The sequence below is a fragment of the Lathamus discolor genome, chromosome 1 (genome assembly GCF_037157495.1).
Source record: "Lathamus discolor isolate bLatDis1 chromosome 1, bLatDis1.hap1, whole genome shotgun sequence".
NCBI classification, from domain to species: domain Eukaryota; kingdom Metazoa; phylum Chordata; class Aves; order Psittaciformes; family Psittacidae; genus Lathamus; species Lathamus discolor.
Genome location: NC_088884.1, coordinates 103,057,866 through 103,081,799, shown reverse-complemented (window position 1 = coordinate 103,081,799; position 23,934 = coordinate 103,057,866). Strand labels below are relative to the sequence as shown.

Below are 23,934 nucleotides of genomic sequence, written 5' to 3'. Positions count from 1 at the left end.
GCGAGCAACTGATTTTTTGTGAAGTTCCCATGAACATAACATGCCTTTGTCCTGTATGGCTTTACAATTGCAAGAGTCTGTTGTTTCTGTGGCATACAGGAGTGATGTTTTGGTTGTTCCTTTCTTACTTGCTACTGCTTGCCCTGGACACTCTTTTCGTAAGAATGTCTTGTCAGTGCCTCCACACACACACCACAGCCCTTGGGAGCAAGACAAATGATTTGGCATTCAAATACTTAATATGTATAAGTCAGTTAAAGTTTTACAGGTTGATCTCTCTGTGTTCACACTTCTTCTAAAGTTCCAGTTGTTTGCATTCTTTACTAAATACAAATGGCACTGTTTTCAGATACCGTCTTTTTTTTGAAGTATCCTGGAAGTAACCACACAGTTATTAGCCTTTGTGCTGTGCAGAGTTGTCAGAGTAGGATGGGGAGGGGGCAGTGGAATCGTGTTGCATTGCTGGCCATGGGAACAAGGGACTGTGTGCCTAAGGTCATTGTTAATTATTTGTAACTTAAAAAAGCCCGGAATTGCTGACCACTGTTTCTTGTTTGGTATTGAAAAAGCCGCTTCTGTTCCATGAGACAGCCCTTCCAGGTAATCAGTTGCTAGATAAGTTGCTCAGACCTGTGAAACTGGGTTTGGGACTGGAGTCTTTGATGCCTGAAACCTCCCAGACCTGCTTGGAGGTAAATGGCAGTATGGGTTATGGTGGAACAATGGAGTCTATCGTGGATCACTTAGTTACTTCATTTGACTTCCTTCTTTTGGAATACCCAGAGAATGGACCTACTTAATTTTCACAGAGAAGTCTGACCTCTAATCTGTCTGCTGCAAGCATGGTAATATTGAGAGCTGACTGTTTCCAAACCTCTGTTTTTGTGGAAGTGGTGGTGAATTAGTTCTGATGAAGATAGTAAAGGACCTGTAGGTTTCAGTCTTGGATTCAATGTGTGCAGTTCTCTTGTTTGTGTTTCTGCATATAGTCAGGCTTCAACAGATCGGAAAAAAAAAAAAAAAAAAGGTTTAATTATTCAGCATCTTCTGACACTTTGATATCTTGACTTTAGAAGAAGGTATCAAGGTACATCTAATTAGATATGCTGTGATGTGGTCTAAACTACTGACTTCATTGTAAAGTTTATGAGAGATACTGTGGAAAGGTCAAAGCTGGAGGAGAAAACTTACTTTAAATAACACTTGCATGGGTAAAATGACAGTAATTCTTTTGCTTGCTAACTTTTTTTTCTTATTATTTTTTCACATAAGCTATTGGAAAATGTCTTTTTCTCATTTGCTTTTTATGTAGATGGTGCATTTTCCAAGAAAAACATATATGCTGTCTACTTGGGAATTCTTTATTGTGTCCTGGAAAAAATGCAATACATGCAAAACATTGCAAGTGCTTTTGTAACTATAATAATTCTGCGTGCGGTTCAATTGACACATGTTAATTGTAATGGAGAGCATGTGGTACAAAGCAGCAGTTCAGACGTGTATATCCTTTTAGGTGATGAATGATGAATGATTGACGTGTCTATTTTTTTTCTGCATGACACATGGCTATATTCTGGTAGGTGTTATAAAGTAGCCAGCAAGCAGAAATCCACACAGAAGCTTAATTTGTGGCAAGGTGTCACATCTTGAACTCCTGTTAGGGAGGCTCAAGCTTCTTTCTGACCGTTTGAGTTTCTCCTTCGTATGGCCAAGTATTTATGGTCTTACACAGAATATTTAGCTTAGAGATGAAAGTCTTAAGAATACCAAAATTAAAACAAAGCAGAACTGTATAACTAAATAAACCTTTGTCTTGTGATACTTTGGAAATGATGAAAACTGCTGAGCGTAGTAGTGTTTCAGATAGATGTTTTTATCATGTGCTGAGCTGATTGTAGCTTGTGAATAACTGTCATGTTTACATTCTTCCCTGTACTTTTTAGGTCTGCATCACCCCACCCTTGTTGGTCTTGTATTATATGAAGTGATCAAATAGGTTCTCTTGAGCACGCTGTTCATGTGCCTTCAAATGAAGAGAAACAAGCCATGACCTTATTGCAAAATCTATCTGTTGTAGACACTTGGGATATGAATCAAGGAGACAAGAGTGGCACACCTTCTGCATGTAAAAGGCTCTGTCACCTGCAGTTTGTGAACACTAGAACAAAATGAAAGCACCTTGGATCAAACATTTAATTTGGAGTTGGGGTTGAAAGATGTCTTGGTTGCTTATGACAGTACAACTTCTGCTGTTTTCAGTTAACCTTTGAAAACCTTATGAATAGCTGCTCATGGTATGAGACCCATGGCATTTCAGTTAATACCTGTCACAGGCCCTTGTTGTTACTGTGTGTTCAGCTTGGCCAAATCCCAGACATGAAGAGAAGGAGAAGGAAGGGCCACTTGGTTTTATACTGAACTCCAAAGCTGCTTCTACTACAGGGTCAAGCTGAAGTAGCAAGACTTGACTTTTCTGTTTTCTGAGGGCTTTGATAATGATTAACTTAGTGTTTCCTCTCATAATGATTTTCATTATTTGTGGGTATAAACTGGAATGTTTATAATCAATCATGTAAAATAGTTAAGGCAATAATTGGCAAGAAAAACTTGTCCCCCAGTGATGGGATTCGCTAAGCACTTCATGATGCAGTAGACAAATAACTAGCTTTTAGTGAACAACTTCCTCTGTGGCTTCTGACTTTGCAAATTAGATGCTGTATTCAGGAAATGGTTGTGGCCATTATAACAATTAACTGGAAAACGAAGTGTTCAAGGTCATTTTTGAGTTATGTTACAAAGGAGAATTGAAGATATTTGGGGGGTTGTCTCCCACAGGTTGTTGTAGCAATGTAAAGCTAAAAAATGTTCAAATGCAAGTTCTATGCAACTTACAGTTTGCACCAGCCAAGCTCCCAGTAGCAGCAGTATGAAGCATGAGCTACTGAAAAACATATTGAATAAAAGCAACCCTTCTTCAAGGTGTTCAAATAGTCTGAAAAATGCCATATGCCCCTGTGAATTCAGATGTCGGAAAGTGCAAATCTAAAATACAACTTCTAATGAAGTGCATAAGTAACAATTGTGTCTTAAATATCAGAGGAATATGAATTCAGATATTAATTTTTAGTTATTTTTTGTGGTTTTTTTGTTTTGTTGTTTGTTTTGTTTTGTTTTGTTTTTCTCATTTAAACACCTTTTGAGCATGGAAACATGTTCTGCAATACCAAAATGCCTAAAATGGAGCAAAAAGGTTTGGGGGTGTTCTTAATTACAAGTGCTTAAACAAGAGGACATCTCTGCCATGTGCAAGCAGGGATTAGTATTAAAGAAGCTAAGGCATGGTCTTAGGGCCAGGATTAATGCCCATCATCTGCACAATGAGTAGTGTCTTCTATAACTGTACAGGGTTTACTGTACTCCAGTGTAGGTCACAGTCATTGGAACATGGCTTTGGAACATGGTGGGTGATCCCCACCCCCATTGCATCAATAGTTGACTTCCTAAGCTATGGTACAACACTATGAGAAACATATCTGAATAGCAACATTGCAAGCACAGTAATTTTTAATTTATTTTTGTGCTTTTTCAGGTGTTCAACAGACTTTCTGAAGTCTGGACCACAGTTAGCATATCTGCATTTTTTTAGTTGTGTCCTGGTTTTGGCTTGGAAAGAGTTTTGTTGTTTTGTTGTTTTTGTGGTGGGTTTGTTTTTTTTTTTTTTTTTTTTTTTTGCAGTAGCTGGCACAGTGCTGTGTTTTGGATTTAGTATGAGAATAAGATCGATAACAGACTGAAGTTTTAGTTGTTGCTGAGTAGTATTTATATTAAGTCAAGAACTTTTCAGTCTCTCCTGCTGTGCCATTGAGGAGGGGCATAAGATGCTGGGAGGGAGCAGAGACAGGACACCTGACCTGAACTAGCCAGAGGCGTATTCCATACCACAGCACATTATGCCCAGTATATAAACTGGGGGAAGTTACCCGGAAGGGACTGATAGCTGCTTGGGTTGGGCTGGGTATTGGTCAGCAGGTAGTGAGCAACTTTATTATGCACTACTCTTGTTTATTGGTTCTTTTTTCCTTTCTCCTTTTAGTTTATATTTCTCTCCTTGTTATTTCCCTCATCACTATTATTATTAGTAGTGTTATATTGTACTTCATTTTAGTTATTAAACTGTTCCTATCTCAACCCAAGGGTTTTACTTGCTTTTGATTTTCCTCCCCATCCCATCTGGGGAGGGGAGAAGAGGCATGGTGTGGGTGAGCAAGTGGCTAATTGATACTGAATTGCCAGCTGGGTTTAAACCATGACAACTTGTATTAATTATAGACAGTATCTGTCTAATAATTATTCAACTGTGGGGTTTCAAGGAATAGGGAAGGTACTGATCATGTTTTTCAAAGAAGTAAGTGATGTAAAACCCATTCAAGAATATAATTTTGGGCATGTGTGCGGTAGATAAAGTGAATGAGAAAAACACAGGCCTACCATTAAAAAAGATAATTGCTCTTTTGTTCGCTGTTTCACTTGTGCGTGTGTATAGTGCCAGCTCACGGTCTCGGGTTCTAAAAAGAGAAAAACACTTTTAAAACGAAAGGGATGGTGTTTTCCCTCGGACTAGGGCCCCTGGAAAGAGCGCCAGTGTGTGTGGAGTCTGGGGTACAGCCCTGGGCCGCGGGGAGGGCTCTCCTGCAGCACCCTGGTCAGCTCCCTGTCGTCTAGGGCTCCGGGGGACCCCCGTCTTCCCCGCGGCCGCGACAGCGCTGTGCCTGTCGTATAGGCTTAGGCCTTGACTTTGGACATTGAGGTTTGCACAGCCTTATCTTCTCCACCTGTGTTCTTTACAAAGGTCAGTCGCTGAGAAGACTGGAGTGTAACTCCCTGGCAAAGACCAACGAATTAAGAGGAAAAGGTGATAGCCTATAAAGAGAGTAACATGCAATGGCTGGGATTGTAGGCCACCTTAATTCTGTCATGCCTTACGGATGGAGCAAGAAGGAGGACATACCTCTGCTGTCTTCCAAAATGACAAAAATACTCAGAAAAAGGGAAAAAATAATATTGTTGAGGAAAAGTAGGAAAGAGAAGCAGTCTTGTTTGTGATTGAAATAGACTAAGGACAAAAACCCCTGAGACCTGTGATAAGAAAGTTGGAAAAAGTGGGAAACTGAGAAATAGCAGTATAGGGGTGGTGAAAAAAGTTCTCAAGCACAGTCAGAGTTCCCAGAGCTGTTAAGAACTGATGAACCTGAGGTAGCAGGGCAGGCTTGAAGCTGCTTGGGATCGTAAGGCAGTGAGATAGGTCAAGGAGATCAGGAGGAAGTTCAGGTCTCGAGAGAGTCGGACACTGAGCTAGAGGCAGCTCTCGAAGCTGCTTGGGATCGTAAGGCAGTGAGATAGGTCATGGAGATCAGGAGGAAGTTCAGGTCTCGAGAGAGTCAGACACTGAGCTGGAGGCAGCTCTCTTCCTTATTGCTGCACCAGGGCTGAGTGCAGCCTTCTGACTTTCTGGAGCTGGGGTGTTTGTAACATTAGTCCAAGTGAAGTAAACTTTGTGAAATCATCAGCACCTTTAGTGTTTGCTTAAGTGAGGGGGAAAATAGCCATGACAGTCTACTCTGGCGGTGCAGTTTGTTACTGTCACCAAAAAATATGGTGCCTATTTTCCATTTGGGTTAGACACACAGTCTGTATAGATGATGTCTTCCTGAGTGTTCATCAGTGAATACAGAAGAAACAGCTGCAGTGTTGAAGTCATACAAGAAATTATTCTGAGTATGACTCTGTAGGACACTTGGTCACTTCACAGTTTGGTTTTGGGTTATTCTTTTTGAGCTGGAGGGTTCAAGTCCTCATGTATGTATGTATGTATGCATGAGATTGTGCCAGCAATCTCTATTCATTGTACAAAGGGACTATTTTTCAAGCATTCAAGTTTTTTGTTTCTTAATGTGACATTAAACCACCAAGAAACCCTTCTCCTTGTTCCATAAAAGGGTAGTTTGAGATGTAAGTGACAGAATGTTTTGGAGGGTTGGAGATTTCTGTTAAACTCCTGTGTTCTATGTCAGCTGTAGCATTTCTGGAAAAATATATCCTCCTGCTTTCTCTATGTGGGCTGTAAAAGTGCCTAGAATGTGAAGATTCTTGAGCACAGTAGGTAATGTCACAACATCTGAGTCCTGGTCTTCTTATAAATATTTATTGGGATATATTTGTCTCCTAAACCATCTGCAGTTTCACTAGTATACCACTGCTGTCTTTTTAAAAGGTAATGTAAATATTATCAGTTCCTAAAGCAATGTTTTTGACTCTGAATAATGTTTCCTGACATAATAACTAATGACCTTGGGTGTTTGCCTTTTTTTTTTTTTTTTGTTTCCTTCATAGGAAGACGATTTGGAAAAAAAGCTTTGTGAGTTGGATCTTAGAAGTGATTTAGATGTTCCCGATATTCCTCCACCAACAGACAGCACTCCAGAAATCCTCAAAAGGGCTTTGTCAGGCTTGTCTGCCAGGTATAGTAAACCCAACAGCTCTCAAATTTAATAGCTGCTGGCTAAAATTCTTACAGATTATGCTGCAGTTTTAATTTTTACAGATTGTTCTGCAGTTTTAAATTTCATATGATGTGCATGTAAATTCAAGGTTAAATTTTTACTGGATATCATTGATTCATTTATGCTTTGACAGTTCCTTCAGTTTAATATTTTTTGCATGTACCAGAAGATTGTTCACTGTGTACATTTCTAAGTACACTGCTGCAATGTTTAGCTGCAGTTTACGTAAAGACTTGCCAGTACTCAGTCTAAGCATTGCAATGAAATGGGCTAAAGAATAATGTTTGGTGTTGATTTCCAGAGTAACTAATTCTGGGAGTTACAATAAACTGATTTCCTACATTCAAGGTTAAGGGTGGTGGCATTTGTGTATGAATGAAAAAGAAAGAAATGTAAATTCTTTGGGTGAGCTTTGCTAGCTTTTTCTGACAGCATTTACACTTCTGGATAATTTTTCTTTATAGGTAAGTATGACATAGCTTTTATTTTCATATCTTTGAAACAATCTTTTTGGTTTTTTTCCTATTGTCTCTTTCCAAACCTAGGTTTCTGCCTTCAAACCCTGTTCAAAGGAGCTTAAGGGCTAGCAAATGCAGGGGAAGGTGTATGTGTATAGGTAGATAGATAATTGTGGGGATCTGCATATTCACAGAGGAATAATGAAGTTCCTAGTATAATTTTTTTATGCAGTCCCTTTTACAACGTTTGATTAGTCAAACCCTTTGGAAGTGGCAATTCACATCACATTTTTTCAGTAACGCAATGTAAGATGTAAGGAACCAAGCAGTATCGAATGTATATTTTAGATGCACTTTAGGTAAGAGTTGGAAGAAGGACCTCTAATCCAGACTGTGATTAAAATATTCCAAGACCTTACATAAAAACTGATCTCCAGTAGGTATCTCCAATAGCAGTGTGAAACTACTTTTCTTTTTTTTTTTTAACTGCTCCTTTTCTAATCCATTGTCTGCTTGTGTTGTGATGTCTGGGAGCTGTAAACAAATTTATTGTTGCCAGGTTTCAAAAAGCATGTTTCTAAACTGCACCAGCTGTAGGCAGAATATGGTGTTCTCTACCACCATCATGGTGCAAGGAGTATTTAGTTTCCTGTCACTTTCAGACTTCACTTGCCATGTTAAATGCTGCGGAAGTCTTGGGTCTCCAAATCAGACTTGTTGCAAAAGGCACTTGCATGGTCATACCCCAGAGCAAGCAACAAAGAGGTGCAGGCAAAACCTTTCCTGTTTCACATGCTTGAAATTCTGTATTGGAGTGTTTGCACAAAGGTGCACAAAAGTTCTTTGCAAAATTAAATTCTTGGTGCTTCATGAATGCTAGATTCAAAATTACATGCTAATTTAGTTGCTGGCAGTCCCACCAGAGCTGTTGTCATAATGTGCAACGTGAGTGAGTTGCAATGTAACTCTCAGAAATATTGGCCTTCAGAGGAATCCATAACTTTCCAGCAGAGAGTTAGGATACAACTTGTCAGGTGGCTTCCTACATTGTGGAGCTTGTCTTACTGAAGCTGTCTTTCCAGTGCCACACTTGTCAACACCTTCAAGATACTATATGATATTTTAACATTATTTATAAGGGAAGTCAAATTATTTTAAAGGACCCTTGTTCATTATAGTTATGCCACTAGGAGTTAGCTACTACTTTATAGCCCACGTCATAGAGGAACGTAAAGCATCTATTGCAATAAAGCCTGTTGTGCCTTTCTTCTGATACTTAAGAAAAATCCAGTTAGTGGTTTTAGCCACCATTAAACTGCTAATGAATAACATCTTTGAAAATCAAATTAATATGGTTGAAGTTTACATTAAAACTGGGGTATGATGCAGAAGTAAGAGTGTCCCATGAATCACTTGGTGCAGCAATGAAACATTAGACTAATACAAAGCAAAATATTAAAAAGTATTTCTCTAAGTAGTAGTAGGGGTTTTGTGTTTAGAAGTAACTTGTGATTAGATGGTTCAGTGTAATCTTAGAGCAAAATTCTTGAAGGGAAAAATAAGGGCAAAAGAGGAGAAACACTACTGAAAAAGGAGTATGAATAATAAAATACATACTATTGTTGACTAGAAATATTTTCATGGCGGAGTGGAGCATGTGATGAGGTTTTTAATTAATATTTTTATTTTTATTTAACTGGGTTCTTGATTTTTTCCTTGTAGAGGCCTTTGGAGGCAGCGGGGTAGAGCTGTGGTGGTTTGGGAAATAACATTTTGGTTACTCTAGAAATTACACCAAAAAAACTCAACCAAAAGCTGAACATCATCATCAAAGACTTCCCAGTTGTTTGTGGTTTGGTTTTTTTGGGGGTTATTTTGTTGTTTTTTTTAACAAATGCTGACTTTTACAACGAAGGCATTCTGCGCCTCAAATACTCTGTTCAGTTTTGGGGCTCTCACTACAAAAAGGACAATAACGTGTTGGAGTCTGTTCAAAGAGCACTGAAGCTGGTGAAGAGTGTCTAGAAAGGTGCCTGGTGGAAAAGGACCTTGGGGTATTGGTTGACAGCCAGCTGAATATGGGCCAGCAGTATGCCCAGGTGGCCAAGAAGGCCAAGAGCATCCTGTCTGGTATCAGAACTAGTGTGGCCAGCAGAACTAGAGTAGTGGTCATCCCCCTGTTCTCAGCACTGGTGAGGCCACAGTTTTGAGACCCTGTCGTGGTTTAAACCCAGCCACACAACTTGTTCACTCACTCCCCTCCACCTTTCTCCCTCTTTCTTTCCTTTCCCCCGGCACTGCCCCTCTCCCGGAGGGACAAGGAGGAGAATCAAAAGAATGTAACTCCCACGGGTTGAGATAAGAACAGCCCAGTAACGAAGGTAAAACACAAATCACTGCTGCTGCCACCAATGATAATAATGATAAGAGAAAATAACAAGGGAAGAGAATACAATACCACCGCCGAACGAGTCCGACCCCCACCCCAAAGAGAGCCCTTGGCCTTCTGGGTAACTCCCCATTACCTGCCTGGGCATGACGTGCTGTGGTATGGAATACCTCTTTGGCTAGCTTGGATCAGGTGTTCTGTCTCTGCTTCCTCCCGGCCTCCCCTCGTCCCTGGCAGAGCATGAGGCTCACAAAGTCCTTAATCAGGCTAAACATTACTTAGCAACAACTAAAACCATCGGTGTTATCAGCTCTGTTCCCAGGCTGAAAGTCAAAACACAGCACTGCACCAGCTACTAAGAAGGAGAAAAACTGACTGCTACTGCTGAACCCAGGACAGACCCTCACTACAAGAAAGGCCTTGAGGTGCTGAAGTCTGTCCAGAGAAGAGCAATAAAGCTGGTGAAGGGTCTAGGGTACAAGTCCTGTGAGGAATGGCTGAGGGAACTGGGGTTGTTCAGCCTGGAGAAAAGAAGGCTCAGGAGAGACCTTATCGCTCTCTATAACTACCTAAAAAGTGGTTGTAGTGAGGTGAGTGTTGGTCTTTTCTCCAAAGTAATAAGCAATAGGACAATAGGAAATGGCCTCAAGCTGTGCTAGGGGAGGTTTAGACTGGATATTAGGAAAATTTTCTTCTCAGAAAAGATTGTCAAGCACTGGAACAGGCTGCCCAGGGAAGTGGCTGAGTAGCTATCCCTGGAGGTACATAAAAGACATGTATTTGTGGCATTTAGGGACATGGTTTAGTGGTGGACCTAGCAGTGCTGGGGTAATGGTTAGACTTGATCGTAAAGGTCTTTTCCAACCTAGATGATTCTGTGATTTTATGGTAACAGGAATTTCTCTTCTGCTTTCCTTAGGCAGCCATTTGCAGCTGCAAAAGTTTACGAGAGCAAAAAAGTACAGCTCCTTTGATCCATCACCCCTTATTGTCACGTTTTTCTGTGCTGGTTCCAGCACTCACAAGAGCACAGGACTGCTTTCAAAAGATAATCCTCTACCTGCAAAATAGCTACTTTGCTGCTATGGAAAGTTGGTGATTGCCTGTTTGGTTTTTGTTGGATTTTTTTTTTTTTTTGGCTGTTGCTCTCAGAATTGTGTCCTTTTTACCTGCAGCCTTTCTTTCATATGTAAGCTTTTACATGACTGGGCCCCTATCAATCTTGCTGATTATGTGTTGCTTTTTGAGGGTCATGATGTATTTTTATAGCAGCTTCAGTATGGGGTTGAGCCATTTAATTGCAAATGACATTTTTTGGGGAAGCATAGAGAAGAAAGGTGGCTAACTTGAATTTCTTTTACTGTGTATTCTGGTTAGTTAGACAGTTGGTTGATTCTGTGTTTCCTGTTTTATTGAACACTGTTTAATAATACACTGTGTATTAGAAACACTGTTTCTAATACACTTTAATCTTTAGTGAGTAAAGGAAGTGGCATTTATTTTTATTTATAACTGCTTGCTTTTTATTATCTTTTTTTTTTCATAGATGGAAAAATTGGTGGATTCGTGGAATTCTCAGTCTAGCTATGATTTCTGGGTTTTTTCTGGTCATATACCTGGGATCGTTTATGCTGATGCTTCTGGTAAGTTTGTTTAAATACATTATGCCATGCAAGTGTTACTCGATCTCTTATACATTGTGCCTAACAGAACTGGAAGCAAACCACACAGGTAATTCAGAGCATTTGTCTCTTACTTGTGTAAATGTAAATAGTTTTTAAAAATACTGGATGTATTCACAGCTGGGTATTGTTGATAAAGCATTTCTTATATACTGTAATTCATTTGGGTTTTTTAAGTAGGAATTAAAGTAACTTTAAGAAGTTGGATGATTGTTGCCTTGAAGTTTTCAAACTGCTGTAATGCAGTTCCTTGTGCAGTTCATATCACCTACTGTTACATTCTCTGAGGTTTGTTTTAAGAAAACAATCCCCCCAAAAACAAGCAAAAAATCCAAACAAAACCAAAATAAAAATCAAAACAAAACTCAAAAAAACAAAACCACAAGAATTTCATTTCTGAAGCTGAGGAAAGGAGGCAGCTCTGGTCTGCTGTCTGTGACCAGCATTGAATGCCTTTGCTCAGGCATGCTATGTTAATTCTCTGCTTCTTTACGGGGTTGCCTTTTGGCCTTTGGTTTATCTGTAGAATGGAGCTAGATCCCTTTCCAAGGTACACAGATAAAGTGAATTTTTAGGTGATGAAGTTAAATAATAATACCTATGCATATCTGGTCAGCATTTGCTAATTCTTTCCATCATTACTGATGTTTTTATTTAATAATAGCTTTACTATCTTTGCCAGTCATGGCAAGTAAGAGGCAGGAATGTGGCTTCTAAAACACTGAAATTGGTACTTCTGGGTAACTACTTTGATTTTTGAGTCTAAGTTTTTTTAGCTGTCAAAATGTGGTTTTGCTTTTTTCATGGCCTTCTGTGAAACACCTTTTGGATTTTCTTCATAGAATCATTTTCGTCAAGGTTGGAAAAGACCTTTAAGATCATCAAGTCCAACTCTAAACCCAGCACTGCCAAGTCTGCCACTAAACCATGTCCCTAAGTGCCACATCTGCATGTCTTTTACATACCTCCAGGGATGGTGACTCAGCCACTTCTCTGGGCAGCCTGTTCCAATGTTTGCAACCCTTTTTGAGAAGCAGTTATTCCTAATATCCAATCTAAACCTCCCCTGGCATAGTTTAAGGCCATTTCCTCTTGTCCTATTGCTTGTTTCTTGGGAAAAGAGACATAAATCCACCTTGCTGCAACCACCTTTCAGGTAGCTGTAGAGAGAGATAAGGTCTCAGGTGAATGATGTAACAAGCTAGTAATTCATTGTTTTATTGGTGGAGGATTTTCTTTATTGTATATGAAGAAACAACAAAAAAAGCCTCTTTAAAATGTAGGTGATTGTAGAAAGGGATTTTTTTCCTTCTTTTCATAGTCTGTTACACTTCAGAATGATGATAACTAACAAAAGGGAACTAATCACTTTGCAGTGTAATTCATTGTATTAGTGGTATACTCTGAGACTGCAATCATGGGCAGTTACCAAGTGATGAATCAAAAAGTAATTAAAGTTACTATAGAATTGGAATGGAGTTCTTCCTCTGTTGTAACATAAAATTAAAGCTGTCTTCTTAATATGGTAAACTGTCCATAGAGTTGACTTTTGATACTATGTCTCAAAGAATGGAGGGGAAAAAACAGTTTTGTTAATTATTTAATTTCACTGGAATCAAATAGTTTGCATATAAACAAAAGTTTACCCAAATATTGAGACTGAAAATACCCAGAAATTTGTAGGAAGGGTAATCCAGTGCAGTTTGGAGGACAAGACCTGAGATTGCTCTTGAGAAGTTGAGGCATGTTTTATGTTTGCCAGTTGCTAAGGTAATAGGCACAAGCTTCCATGTAATTGAACCCTAGTGTCCTTTTCCACTATAAGATGCAGTCATTTAATGTTGTTCTTGCATATAGCGTTGAGGTTTTCTGAGGTAGGGTAAGCAAAAAAAAAGAGCACAAGATAGGGGAGCTTCAAAATTAACTCACCGAGGTGTCATAAGACTCTCTTAAACTGTGCTCACGTGTTGAGCAAGATGAAATTTATTCATGAATGCAGGTGGTAAGAGAATACTGCAAAGCCTAGCATGCTGACGTGCAGTCGGCATGGGTAGCTTCTTACTCCTGCCTCTGCATGGAATTAATGATGACCTATGTTTGGCAATACTTGATATCTGGGAAGGGCGATCTGCTTGGTGTCTGTGAATGAGGCAAAACTGGCAGAGTCCTTTGGTCACCAAAGACTGACAGGACCTACTACGAGACTTGTATGGGCAAGCACTGAAGTACTGACATCAGCAAAACAAAATTAAGGCTGTAGAGGGTGTGATATTAAAACCTGGATCAGATGAGCTTTGTTTCCAATCAGCAATGCTAATTGCCCTTAATGAGATGTTTGCAACCAGAAGACCTGGGTGTCCAAGTTGTGTTGTACAGCTAGTTTTTTTCCACTGGGTCTACAAAATATTTCTTAAACTTAATTTAAAGATGAAACCTAGCCAAAAGAAATAGAAGAGGCTTTTTTACATCAAGTATGTTTGACCTGCTGCTACCAAACTGTTTTAATGACAAAAAGTCAGAAGTTTTTCTTTGTTTCATGGAGAGTGTTCTTGCAGCTAGCCCAATGTGGGTTTTTTTCTCAGCATGCCTAGAGGTTATGAGTTTTTTTGGAGGGGTAAAATGGAGCTATAGTTTTCCTTGGACTTGTTTTGAAGCTGTCTGTTTTCTGTGTGGAATCTGAATTCAGAATAGAATCTCCCCTTAATGCAGGTTGCAGTACTACTTGCTTTATGAAACAACTGCAACATATCTACATGTTTTTTTTATTTCTCCTATTTTAGGTCTTAAGCATCCAAGTGAAGTGTTACCATGAAATCATTACTATAGGTTACAGAGTCTACCACTCATATGATTTACCATGGTTTAGATCCCTCAGCTGGTGAGTAGCAAGCAAGAACATCAATAAGCAAGGATGTAGAACTTAAATCTTCATGTCCTGTCATGGTAGAATAATAGTTTTGCAGGTCATGTGCTGTCATAAAACTCGACATCTGTCTCTAATACAGGATTCTATAGTTATCTTCCACCTGTGAACTTGAACAAGTCAGTAGGCTTCTTACTAATTTTTTCCTTATCATAAATATGTATATATGTACACACATATGTATGCATGCATATATGCTTTAAGTCAGAACTAAGCATGTGTAAACTATCTAAAAATATGCATAACCAAATAATCACCTGGTATGTTTTACCTGAACTGCTTTAGTTTTGGTTTTGTTAATTTATTTTTTTGCCTGTTAACATTGTATAAGAAGTAAATAGAACAGGTACCTTAAAGGCTCCTCTTTACACACACAGAGAATTAAAATAGTAACGTACACATTTTAAATCCTTTCCAATTGTGCACTTATGGGAAGGTACTGGACACATGTAGTCTCTAAGGTGATTAAGGATATAATTCTTCAGACATGACCTATGTTTGTTGTTTTGGTTTTGTGTTGGGTTTGTTTTTTTAAGGAAGTCAAAATATCTAAGTTACTGCCTATCTCTTGTTGCATTGCTTCTTCACTTCTAGAAGCAACTTTACTGTGTAACGTGGTGGATTCCTTCTTTTGACTCTCCTGTAAAAACTAATCTTTTCCCCTCTGGTCACTGATGGATTATCCAGGGGACTGATCTATTGTCTGCTTTATTCCATAGCTTCTGGAATTACAACTAGAGCAGACTCATACGTGAATGATTCTGTGGTCTTGCCAAAATTTATAGAAAAGGAGATGTGCACTCTACCACTTATTCTACATTGGCAGTTGACCACCGTTATTTTAGTATATGGAGCTCAAAATCAACTCCTCTGTATTGTCACACTAGTTAATGTCAAAGATCCTTTCAGTCCAACATCTTTCCACTGAGACTAAATATTAAGACATTTGAGTGTGAAGAAAGAATCCTTTTAGTAGTCTGAACATCAACTATTTGGCTTATTTAGAGATGTGAAGCCTTGCAAAGTGAGTGTCAGCATCTGTTGGGGAGAAGAGAATGAGTACTGATTGCTCTCAGACGTCCAGAGATCCAGTCTTGAATCATAAGTTTTTATCTTCTGTGATTGACAGAAGTATGTTGCCTAGAGAAGTGCATCTCTTAGTGGTTTTGTATTTGCTATTTGTTTTTTATTGAGTATTTGTATTTGTATTTGTATTCTGTATTTGTTTTTTATTGAGTGCTGCTTTGGCATTCGAGGATCCCAACTTGTCCCTAGAAAGCTGAGTTACTTGAACTTACATGGAAAAGGTGACAGAATTAATTGTGCACTGACTGTCTTGAATGAAAGGGGAAGATCCTTCAGAAAGAAATTGTGGCATTTCACTTCAGTTGAACTTTAGGTGTAGACATACTCTCACAATATTGTTTTGCAAAAGTTGTAGAAGTAGCTGCATTTACTGGTTAGCTGATGGATTTAACCCTGTAAGATTACTACTTGGTCAAGAAAGCTAAAAGACAAAGGGTATGGTGGAGTGGAGCAGGAGATGCAGTAGTAACTCTTTCAGATGAGAGTCTTCAGGCCAGATAGCAGAAGTACTGTTATATTCAAGTCTTCAAGCCCCATGTCAGATTCACTGTCCTATAACCTCAGAAGATTTGTTATGCAAGTAACTGTTTTCCTGTTTGTAAGTCAGAAATCAGAAGCTACCCTTATTAGGGTACAGGAAAAGAATATGCAGAATTGCTTGTATCAGTAGTGGCGATAACCAATCGATGTTCTGTACTTACAGAATATCTGAAAAGGACTTGCATAGGTGTAGAGTATTCTACACTAGTTAAGGTTTAGGTGAATTTTCAAACTGTATCCAGCAAAATGTATTTGTTTTTCTAGTGTGGTTGCTTTAGAAGAAGTAAATGATGAAAACTGCCTTGTCACAGGAGACATGAGGAGTATAAGACTGGGTTTATACTTGAATTTTATTTTCATCACCTGTCTTGTTTACCCTTCTGTTTTTTCTTTTGTCTCATGCTTTATGTTGTGGTTTTTTTTTTATGTTTTTAAGAATTACACTTAAATACATATTATCTTGTTAAAATAACTGCTAGCTCTTGTATGTTGTAGGTACTTTTTGCTGTGTGTGAACTACTTCTTTTATGGAGAGACTGTAGCAGATTACTTTGCTACATTTGTTCAGAGAAGAGAGCAGCTTCAATTCCTGATTCGCTACCACAGGTTTATATCTTTTGCACTCTATTTAACAGGTAAGTGTAAGGAATTGCAAAATTGAAAGAACTTTGTGCTGCATTTGTTTCTGTGCTTATTTCACAAAAAAGAGAACTTGCTCCCCAGCTTTACGCACTTTCAGTTTCTTTTCCCACTGATGTTTGAGGGAATCAGGTGTTTGCAGTTTCATTTTTCATGTGAAAAGATGAATACAAAATTTTGCATTCACTAAGAAGAAGAAAGCAGCCTAAACAAGCAGACAATCTTGATTTGAGGAAGTTGAGCTAATAGTGCTCAAGAGAAGTTGGTGTGAAGTAATTTTGATTGCTGAAGAGTTGCAGCTCAGTACCTGGACGTGTGAATGCTATTTTGGCAGTCTGTGGAGATGACTTGTGTATGTAATTGCTGTGCTGGGTTAATGCTTTATTGTACAAGTGTTTTGCTAGGTCTACAGCAATAAGATTTACTAATATATTTTAAAATGATTATTCAAAATGCTTGAGGCTTTATTTTTTTCTGCAAGATATTCAGATGCTTGCCTCATGAATAAATTTTCCTCCCTATCCAAGGAAAGACTTTTTAAAAGCCTTTTCTGTAGGAAGAAAAGACAAGCTGGAATTCCTGTGGGGTGTTGTTTTGTGAACGTGTAAATACAGCCCATAGTGTTTTCAGCAATGCAGTTAATGTTACATTAGCCTAAAATTAAATCCATTGAAGACTCAGATTAGCCTAAGGGTCAGGAGATTGCTATGGTACAATTACATTAAGAAATGTGATCTTCATGATGAACTGTCTGTCTACTGTTCTTTTTTCTTTTTTTTTTTTAAACAGATAAAAATTCTACTAGGTGCTTCTATTGCAAAACTTAAACCACCTTTGCAAGACTTGCCCTTTTCCAGCTGGCTTTGGCTTGAGGAAACTAACTTGACTAATGCTTCCTTGACTGCTGAAGGGCAATGAAGGGGGTGATGAGACAACCCAGTCATGAGCAAAAGCAGGAGGCAGAGCATAGCAGAGCCCCTTGGCAGCTCTCCCATTGGGATTGCGGGGTCACTACAGGGCTGTTTTCAGGGTTCTTTTGAGTGTGTCTGACCCTGCTAGCACAGGAAGTTGCCCTAGGGGAGAAGAGGTGCTCTGTTAGCCACGCAGAACGTTTCTTTCAGTCTGTTGAGTTCTTCAGTGCCTGCACTTCACACTTCTGTTGCATGCAGCCTTATGTTTGTCTGGGGAAAAGGAGCAAGCTGGTCTTTTCCTTTCAGTTATTTCTGTTAATTATTCAAAACCAGCTTGTTGACCTGGTTTTTGAGTGTTTTTTAAAGGTGATGGTCTCCCCTAAAACTGATGCCTATGATGAGAACTTGTAAGTAAGGAAATAGATGCTCTTTACTGATGTTAACTAAATTTTGTGCTCCAATAGGAATATTTCTATATGTACATTTAACTGAATACAAGCAAATGCTTCTAGCCACAGAGGGATTAAACGTTGTTTCAAGGGAAGAGACTTACTGATATATCACAGTTCAGTATAATTAAATATACGATGGTACAAACTACACTTGCTTTGTTTTACAGGCTTCTGCATGTTTGTTTTGAGTTTAGTGAAGAAACATTATCGTCTGCAATTTTACATGGTGTGTATTACCCACTTTGCTGTGGTCACTCATTTTATGAATGTCACTAGAAACAGTCATGTCCCTATGTTCCTAAAACAGCTTGGAAGAGGTGGTGTGGAAAATCTGCTTAAACTAACAGTAACGTGAAATTCAAGGTGAGGTTGGATGGGGCTTTGAGCAACCTGGTCTAGTGGAAGGTGTCCCTGTCCATGGCAGGGGGTTGGGACTAGATGGGCTTTAAGGTGCCTTTCAACCCGAACCATTCTGTGATTCTATGAAATCAAGTGGATTTGGGCTGTAGGAATCTGTTCATCTTGCAGCTCATTATTATTATATCACAGAATGTGGCCTTTCAGTCAATAAAAGCTGTCATTGGTGAGGCCTTGTGCATACACAAAGTGATACGTTTCCCTCAGTGATAGGCTAATAGGAAAGGGATTCCTGGAGAGGGGGGTGTGCATCTCCCTCCATGTCTGAAGCCAAGCCATTCAGCGTAGTGCAGGAAGTGTTCTTGTGACTCAAGTGTTACTTTGTAGAGGCCCTGCTGAAGAGCTCTGTAGGGAACTTGAACTTAACCTGTATGTGGAAGATTTATTGTGTGACACTTAACAGCAGTTCTAGTCATCTGCTTTGCTGTGCTTCTAGATCAATAATCTATTAAAAGAAGCCAGTGTTCTCATCTCTTGTGTTTGTCCACCTAATGAACAGCATAGAAGCTTATCAAGAGCATGAACCTTTTTGTTACGTGTGTCTTATAGGTCAAAAACTAATTTTGTAACATCACAGGTAAAACAAACAACAAAACAAGAAAAAACAACCACCAAAACAAAAATCTCACCCCAAACCAATCAAAAAAACCCCCCAAAACCAACTACTGAACAACCCCACTTGTATATAGGAATGATTAGAAGCAACAATAAAACAGTAATGCAGTACAGCTCCTGCCTTTAAAGAACGGGAGCAGTCAGAGCATTGTGCAACCTTAAAGACTTCCTAAAGCTCTGGATATTAACCCCTCTGTTTCTACAATGCTTTAGGTAGCACTTAGAATTGAGGATCCCTGATTCTAGACTGGGACTTAGCTGAGCCCTGTATGAGTATGTAAAAAAAGTCTTTTACTCAAAAAAAATTCACCCTGTTTGTGGAGAACGTGCATGTCAGGGAGATGCAGCTTTTCTAGGAGAGGTAGTCTTTATCTTCCTATCTGACCCCCCCCTCCTCCCCAAGTCCTCATCTTCAGGTAGGCATAGGGCAAATATATTAATTTTCCATGGGGTTTTTTGTCTTTTTTTTGCCTTAGAAAACGGGTCAGAAAAAAGGGGTGTCAGCCATATGACTTAGTGCCTGCCCAAAAAACATGAAGGTCTGACTAACTGAGAATTGCAGTAAAAGTGTGAAGCTGTGTATCCACTGTGTGGCAACGCTGTGTTTGGACAGACAAGGAGAGTCACCATTTGTTTTTAGGTGGTGTTCCAGTATCACTGTACAAATACTAAAAATTTTGCTGTAGAGATGCTTTAATTATCCAGCAGAGAATATTTTCAGAAACCTTTAGTGAGGTCTTGCACCCTTTTCAGCCTTCTTGCTGGCTGCCATAGGAAATGATATGATAAGAGAATTAAAGTAGGACATTGAGTGTTCACTCGTCCAGATATTTAGAGTGCTTAAATCTGGCATTTCATGGAAAAACTACCAGTTCTTGATTTACAAGTTTTGGAAAATAAAATCTATTGTAGAATCTTTACTGGTAAGCTGTTTGGAAACCACTTTATTGTACCCTGGTGCTATAGGAAAAACACCGAAGTGCATACGGTAATAATGGGGAAAATGACTGTTTAAATGGCCATGCACATAAAAATTGACACTTCGATTTTGCTAATCCTGAGAATGTTCATGTTTCGTAAGAGGACTGGTATTCTGTTATGAGAGAGATCCACATCTGTGTACCATGACTCTTTCATGAGTAGCTCATTGCCATTTTATTGTTAAACTTCTAACACGTCTGTTGTATGTATATACAGAATATCACATTGCTTACATTTCTTTGCTGCTTTTATGCTGAAGGTGTATGTCTTATTAAATTAGTTGTTAAACTGCACGTTAAAAAAATTCTGGGTGGAGGTAAGTGACAGGGAAACCTGTTAAAGTTTCAGTACTTGCTTCAGAAAGCCAGCTAACTTGTGATATACTGTATGCACAACATCTCTTGCATTATTGCTAGAACTGGTCTTTCCTGTGAGCTCTTAAGTAGCTTCTCTAGCTGACACACCAGTATTATCAAGGTGTACAGGATCGGTGTTTTCACTAACTGTTGTGTTGTTGCATTGTTAACAGTTCGCATGGACTCATGTCACTTTGCTGATCACTGTAACTCAATCTCATCTTGTCATCCAAAATCTCTTTGAAGGCATGATCTGGTAAGGGGACAGTAATAAACTCATTTGTAACTATTGCATTGAAAGGTTGGTTGTTTTACATAGATCTGGTTAGGAAACAATCACGGGAACAGTTAAGACAGCACGAATGAAAGAAGCAATAATCTCTAGTTGGAAGGGGAGTTGGAGAAATTGAAATGGAAACCCTCTTAACGAGGTTGGCAGGCACAAGTATGATAGTTTTGAACAACCACTTTATTTACTTGCAAGGAATAGGATTTCTTGCATGCTTGGTAAAATACTTTCCATAGCATTTTGCTGAATGGATGAATATTCGCAATTCTTTGTCAATTACTCAGGAGCTTCAGGTTGCTCAGAGCTATTGAAGTTGGACCACTTAATTTGAAATTCCCAATCTGGCCACCTTCCCTGTTCAGATCAATTCAGATTACTTAAAGTATTTTAAGAGTTTAAATCTTGGATATTGTTGGCTCATCTTTCTGCCCCATTTCCAGCAATATATTAAATTCTGATGATGCAGTTAAACTTAAAGCCACTTCTCAAAGAGAATGTGTGTTTTCCAACCCCACGCTTCTTTAGGGACAGTTGAGAAAGAAGGAAGAGGCACATATGGAAGATGATTTGTATTCTTCCAAGGACATAATACTGCATGTTCTCCTTTTTCTTTTCCTGATATATGTACAACTGGGGAGATTATCGCAGAAAAAGATGTGTTCATAGTTAGAAAGAAAAGCCAAAGGCTTTCACAAAGTTTGTATAAACAGATTCTTTTCATAGTGATCATGTTCATGTGCCAAAACCTGAACCTTGTTGCCTTACTAACCTATTGTTTCATATTTCCACTGATGCTAAGCAATTTGTCATATGGTCACAAAATCTGACTCTTGGCATATTAACACATCCTTGTTTTGAAGAGGGGAAAAAAGAGGTTAACAGGCTTGAGTAACAAATTCAGATGCTGCCTGCACGCAAAGAACACTTGGAAAACTAACACAGGCTGCTCCAAACTGACAAAAGGAGGAGAAAGAAACTTGTTTTCTAATTCAGATGCCCTTAAACTTTACAAGGAATTTGCTTGGCTTGATGTTACTAAAAACATCGACATGCTTCTATCTGTTGATTTCTTCTTAACTGTTGTACCAGTCTTCAAGCCTCATAGGAAAAAGTCAGCCTGTTCACATATTAAGCTCATGCACCAAAATCATAGTTTAACTTGAACTAACATGGACCTGTAGTGGCTGAAGACTAAAACCAGTATAGCTAAATATGCTGCTCATGGGGGAACTAGGTGAGCACGTTATGAAATGTAATTCCTTCTAAATACTACAGAAAAATTTCCCAGAAAGAAATGCTGCTATTTTAGTTTATGTCCTGTGTTTAGGTTTGGGCATGTTTTCTTTTTCTTTATGAAACTTTTCATGTCTTTCTCCAGGTTTCTGGTTCCAATTTCAAGTGTTATCTGCAATGATATTGCCGCCTACATTTTTGGATTCTTCTTTGGCAAAACTCCATTAATTAAAGTATGTACTAAAGCACTTCCTCACTAACAAGCTTTTACAATTTACAGTATTTTTGATACTTGTTTAAAAACATGTTTATGGAGAAATACTTTCCAGTGTACTGCATGGTACACATTGCCAAATAACCAAACTGACTTTCCTGTTTCTGAAAACATGGAAGTGGAAACTGGGATTAATGTGAATGCAATATTAGCATTACAGGATAATACAGTTTGAACCTATTATGTCATAATTTATAGTTAGTTCTCTTTGGATTTCATATGCAGGTTTAACTGCACGTTTATTGTAGACACTGTAATTTGAAATAAACTGCTCTATCTTATAAGCCTATTTCTTGTTGACATAGCACTGAGGAGTAGTAATCTTCCTATTCTGACAGACTATGCAAGACCCTACAGAAAGCCATGGATATTTTCATGGTGTTGCCGCGTGTTAACTTTGAAGTATTTAGTTGGTTCTGATTTTCAACTGCCCCTAATTTGACAACATGATAGAATTTGATGAAGAAAATAGCTTGCTACACTGGTGTCTCTATGCCTACAGTTATTGGCTGTATTAGTTTGCCAGTCTGTACATAGGAAGCTAGTGTCTCGTGAGAAGTGTCCCCAGCATTAACTGTCTGTCATCCAGGCTTCTGTCACTATCTGAATGTGCCCTTGCTAGCACAGGTCTCAACAGAGCCATAGCACTCATGCATGTTTCCAAGTCTTTTGCTTGGAGGAGCCCAACTGCTTAATCAGGGTCAGCTGTGGCCAGAGGCAGGCAGCAACCTCCACACAGCAATAGCAGATGGGAATGGAGATCTCAGTTCCCTCAAGCTGCTTAGTGACACCAAACTGTGGCACTTTCTCTCCTTGTCTGGGACAGGTCCTAGCTATATTCCTCTATTTATCATGTTCTGTGCAGCAGTTGCTGACATTCTCTATTTCACCTTTCTAAAATGAAGTAGGAGCTTTAATGTTCACAAACATAGATCCAGAAATAGATTAGAAAAGGGTTCAGGAGTGCAACTGATGAGGCTAACTCTATCTCTTTCATGCCTAGCTGTCTCCCAAGAAGACCTGGGAAGGGTTCATTGGAGGCTTCTTTTCCACAGTTGTATTTGGATTTATTGTAAGTAACCACAGGATGTTTATTACATAGGTTCGGTCTTCAACTGTGCATTCTTGAAGCAAAATTACTGACAAATCTGGTAATCTCAAACTGCTGAAAGCCTAAGAGTTGGGGGGAATGGGGGGTTTGCCTAGAGAATTCTGCCAATTCTTAACTAGCTAGGCAAGGGTTACACCTCCTGAACAGGTTGTATTGACCCTTTTTGCCATTACTATTACTGTATCTGGAATAGTTTTTAGTTGTAGCCCTATTTTGAAATTGAAGTTTATTGATAGCATTATTTATGATATGTAAAGTAGTGCTTTTGTATTATGTACTTTATAATCACATTTCTCCTAAGAAGTAGTTTACACTGAAGTAAACCACATGTAAACTACCATAGAAGGTTGTAACAGCATACAGGAGCTGTTCGGATAAGGAATTTATCACCAAGGTCAGCAGAACTTGTGACTGCCAAATTTGGTAGAAGCGTTTGAGTTTTAATGGAGAAATGAACTGCAAAGAAATTATAAGTGGCTAACATTTGGGGATTTTATAATGCAGAAATGCCCAGTAGGTATGAATCTGAAAAATATGAGAAGGAAATCAAGTTGGGAAATCATCACTAAGCGCATGGAACATCCATATTTGTCTGCCTTTTTGAGGCATTCTGCAACTTAGGCTGATTTTACACCATTCCATGTCTCGTTATTAAAAAGATTTTCATTATATTCAGCTTGTGATGACAAAGCCATCCATTACTGTATGATTTTTAACTGTAACAACATATGCCTATTTCAAGAGTCCTTGTTTTGCTTTTCAGTTTTCCTATTTTTTGGCTCAACATCAGTACTTTGTCTGCCCCGTGGAATATAACAGTGAAACCAACAGATTTGTGACAGAGTGTGAACCTTCAGAGCTCTTTCAGATTAAGAAGTACCCTTTGCCACCGTTGTTTCAGGCTGTGTTGGGATGGGTAAGGAAAAAAACCCAAAAAACCCAAGGCTTTGGTTAAAATTGAAAGTATACTTCGCAGCTTGAATGGTTCTCTAAACGTTTCTGGAAAAGCATAAGGACG

The 23,934-nt window shown here is 38.8% G+C and overlaps 1 protein-coding gene across 2 annotated transcripts in view; it reads left to right on the top strand.

The window, feature by feature from the left end:
- Positions 1 to 23,934, top strand: part of CDS1 (CDP-diacylglycerol synthase 1) — a 34,874-nt gene that overhangs the window by 3,374 nt on the left and 7,566 nt on the right. For both annotated transcript variants that reach the window (XM_065688605.1, XM_065688611.1), the window contains exons 2-10: positions 6,391 to 6,518; positions 10,954 to 11,050; positions 13,870 to 13,967; positions 16,134 to 16,273; positions 17,808 to 17,866; positions 20,183 to 20,265; positions 21,677 to 21,764; positions 22,809 to 22,877; positions 23,680 to 23,832. In XM_065688605.1, the coding sequence (XP_065544677.1) occupies positions 6,391 to 6,518; positions 10,954 to 11,050; positions 13,870 to 13,967; positions 16,134 to 16,273; positions 17,808 to 17,866; positions 20,183 to 20,265; positions 21,677 to 21,764; positions 22,809 to 22,877; positions 23,680 to 23,832 (915 nt within the window). The remainder of the gene's footprint in view (positions 1 to 6,390; positions 6,519 to 10,953; positions 11,051 to 13,869; positions 13,968 to 16,133; positions 16,274 to 17,807; positions 17,867 to 20,182; positions 20,266 to 21,676; positions 21,765 to 22,808; positions 22,878 to 23,679; positions 23,833 to 23,934) is intronic.